General features: G+C 58.7%; 1 protein-coding gene across 1 annotated transcript in view; it reads left to right on the plus strand.

The window, feature by feature from the left end:
* LOC104545149 (synaptic vesicle glycoprotein 2A-like) overlaps positions 1–2520 on the plus strand; it is a gene marked incomplete at both ends in the record, with an annotated part of 2646 nt that extends 126 nt beyond the window's left edge. The window contains 4 exons of the mRNA XM_010190209.1: positions 310–474; positions 555–688; positions 726–971; positions 2361–2520. Coding sequence (XP_010188511.1) covers positions 310–474; positions 555–688; positions 726–971; positions 2361–2520 — 705 coding nt within the window. The remainder of the gene's footprint in view (positions 1–309; positions 475–554; positions 689–725; positions 972–2360) is intronic.
* Positions 2521–2876: the final 356 nt, after the last annotated feature.

A 2876-nucleotide genomic window follows, 5' to 3' on the forward strand; every position in this document is an offset into this window, starting at 1 on the left:
GCAGAGCTGGGGTGGGAATGGGGGCACTGGGATGGGAATGGGCAGCACTGGCATGGGAATGAGATGGGATGGGGATGGGCTGTACTGGAATGGGACAGACAGCACTGGGGTGGGATGGGATGGGATGGGATGGGATGGGATGGGATGGGATGGGCAGCACTGGGCTGGTACTGGCAACACTAGTCCAGAACTGGGAGCACTGGGACTGCATGGGGTGGGATGGGCCGACACTGGGAGCACTGGGCTGGCACTGGGAGCACTGGGCCAGCACTGGTGTGGCAGTGCCCCGGCTCAGGCCTGTCCCCGCAGTTACTACGGGCTGACGGTGTGGTTCCCGGACATGATCAAGCACCTGCAGAACATCGAGTACGCCTCGCGCACCAAGCTCTTCACCCGCGAGAAGGTCCGGCACTTCACCTTCAACTTCACCCTGGAGAACCAGATCCACCAGGGCGGGGAGTACTTCAACGACAAGTGCGTCCAGGGGGGATGCTGAGCCCGGGTCCGCTCATTGCACGAGTGGAGGCCACAACCGCGCTCCTCCGTCCCCCCAGGTTCATCGGGCTGAAGATGAAGTCGGTGATATTCGAGGACTCGCTCTTCGAGGAGTGCTACTTCGAGGACATCACCTCCAGCAACACCTTCTTCAAGAACTGCACCTTCATCTCCACCGTCTTCTACAACACAGGTTTTGGGGAATGGGGGGGTCCCCAAGGGGGTGACAGGGGTGGGGGTGGCCCCACCAACCGTTTCCTCCGTGCCTGCAGATCTCTTTGAGTACAAGTTCATCAACAGCCGCGTGGTGAACAGCACCTTCCTGCACAACAAGGAGGGCTGCCAGCTGGACTTCAGTGACGACAACAACGCCTACATGATCTACTTCGTCAGCTTCCTGGGCACCCTGGCCGTGCTCCCCGGGAACATCGTCTCGGCCCTGCTCATGGACAAGATCGGCCGCCTCCGCATGCTGGGTGGGCATTTTTGTACCTACGGGGGCGGTGGACCCCACAAAAGCTTGCCCAGAGAAGCTGTGGGTGCCCCCTCCCTGGCAGTGCCCAAGGCCAGGTTAGACGGGGCTCTGAGCATCTGGTGGGGGACGTCTCTGCCCATGGCAATGGTGTGGTTGGTCTTCAAAGGTGTCTCCCAACCCATGGCAGGAGGTGGGACTGGGTGACCCTTAAGGTCCTTTAGGGTCCTTTAAGGTCCCTTCCAACACAAACCATTCCATGATGCTATGGATGAGGCTCTGAGCAGCCTGGTCTGGTGGCTGATATCCCTGCCCATGGCAATGGTGTAGAAGGTCTTCAAAGGTCTCCTAGTCCATGATGAGAGGTTGGAACTGGGTGACTTTTAAAGGTCCCTTCCCACCCAAACCCTTCTGAGATGCCAGGAATGGGGCTTTGAGCAGCCTGGTCTGGTGGGAGGAGTCCCTGCCTGTAGTAGTGGCCTAGATGGTCTTCAAAGGTGTCAATCATGGCAGGAGGTTGGACTCAATGACCTTTAAGGAATTTAGGGTCCTTTAAGGTCCTTTCCCACCCAAACCATCCCATGATCCTATGGATGAGGCTTTGAGCAGCCTGGGCTGGTGGGAGGTGTCTCTGCCCATGGAGGGGTTGGACTGGGGGAGCTTTGAGGTCCTATTCAACCCAAACCCTCCTGAGATACCATGAACAGTGCTTTGAGCAGCCTGGACTGGTGGACAATGTCCATGACCAAGGCAATGGTGTAGATGGCCTTCAAAAGTCTCCCAGTCCATGATGAGGGGTTGGACTGGATGGCATGTAGAATCCTTTAAGGTCTCTTCCCACCTAAACCCTTCACATTGAGGGGCTGGAGCGTGGCCAGAGAAGGGCAACGGAGCTGGGGAGGGGTCTGGAGCACCCGAATGATGGGGAGCAATGAGGGAGCTGGGGGTTCAACTGGAGAAGAGGAGCTGAGGGGAGACCTTATCCCCTCTGCAGCTCCTGAAAGGAGGGGAGAGCCAGGGGGGGTCGGGGTCTGCTCCCCAGGAACAAGCGATGGGACGAGAGGAAACGGCCTCAAGTTGTGGCAGGGGAGGGTGAGGTTGGATGTTGGGAGGAATTTCTGTCGTGCAAGAGCGGTCAAGCAGTGGCAGGGGCTGCCCAGGGCAGTGGTGGAGTCCCCATCCCTGGAGGGGTTTAAAAACCGAGGAGATGTCGTGCTTAGGGAACATGGTCAGTGGTGGATTTAGGGCTGGTTCAATGGTTGGACTCAGTGACCTTAAAAAGGCCTTTTCCAACCCAAACCATTCTGTGACTCCATGATCTCCTGCCTCAGTTTCCCCTCCCCGATGCCACTCGTCCCCTGTCCTGCCCTGACGTGTCCCTGTGTCCCTGCAGCCGGCTCCAGCGTCATGTCCTGCGTCAGCTGCTTCTTCCTCTCCTTTGGCAACAGCGAGTCGGCCATGATCGCGCTGCTGTGCCTCTTCGGCGGCGTCAGCATCGCCTCCTGGAACGCCCTGGACGTGCTCACCGTGGAGCTCTACCCCTCCGACAAGAGGTGCGGGCGGCCCCATGGCTGGCACCCACAGTGGGGGGGTGTGGGGTGCTGGGTGCCAGATGTGAGGTGCTGGGGGTGACATTTCAGGTGCTGAGGTTGACATTTCAGGTGCTGGGGGACAGATGTGGGGTGTGAGGTGCTACGTTTTGAGTGCTGGGTGCCAGAGGTAGGGTGCCAGGTCTGATGTTTTGGGTGCTGGGTGCCAGATGTGGGGTGCAGGAGGTGAGGTTTCAGATGTCGGGTGCCAGATGTGGGATGTTGGGAGCAACCTTTCGGGTGCTACATGTGAGGTCTTGAGTGCTGGGCGCCCACTGTGGGGTGTTAGATACCAGGTTTTGGGTGCTATGTCCCAGTTG

The sequence above is a fragment of the Mesitornis unicolor genome, unplaced genomic scaffold (genome assembly GCF_000695765.1).
Source record: "Mesitornis unicolor isolate BGI_N332 unplaced genomic scaffold, ASM69576v1 scaffold35308, whole genome shotgun sequence".
Taxonomy (NCBI): domain Eukaryota; kingdom Metazoa; phylum Chordata; class Aves; order Mesitornithiformes; family Mesitornithidae; genus Mesitornis; species Mesitornis unicolor.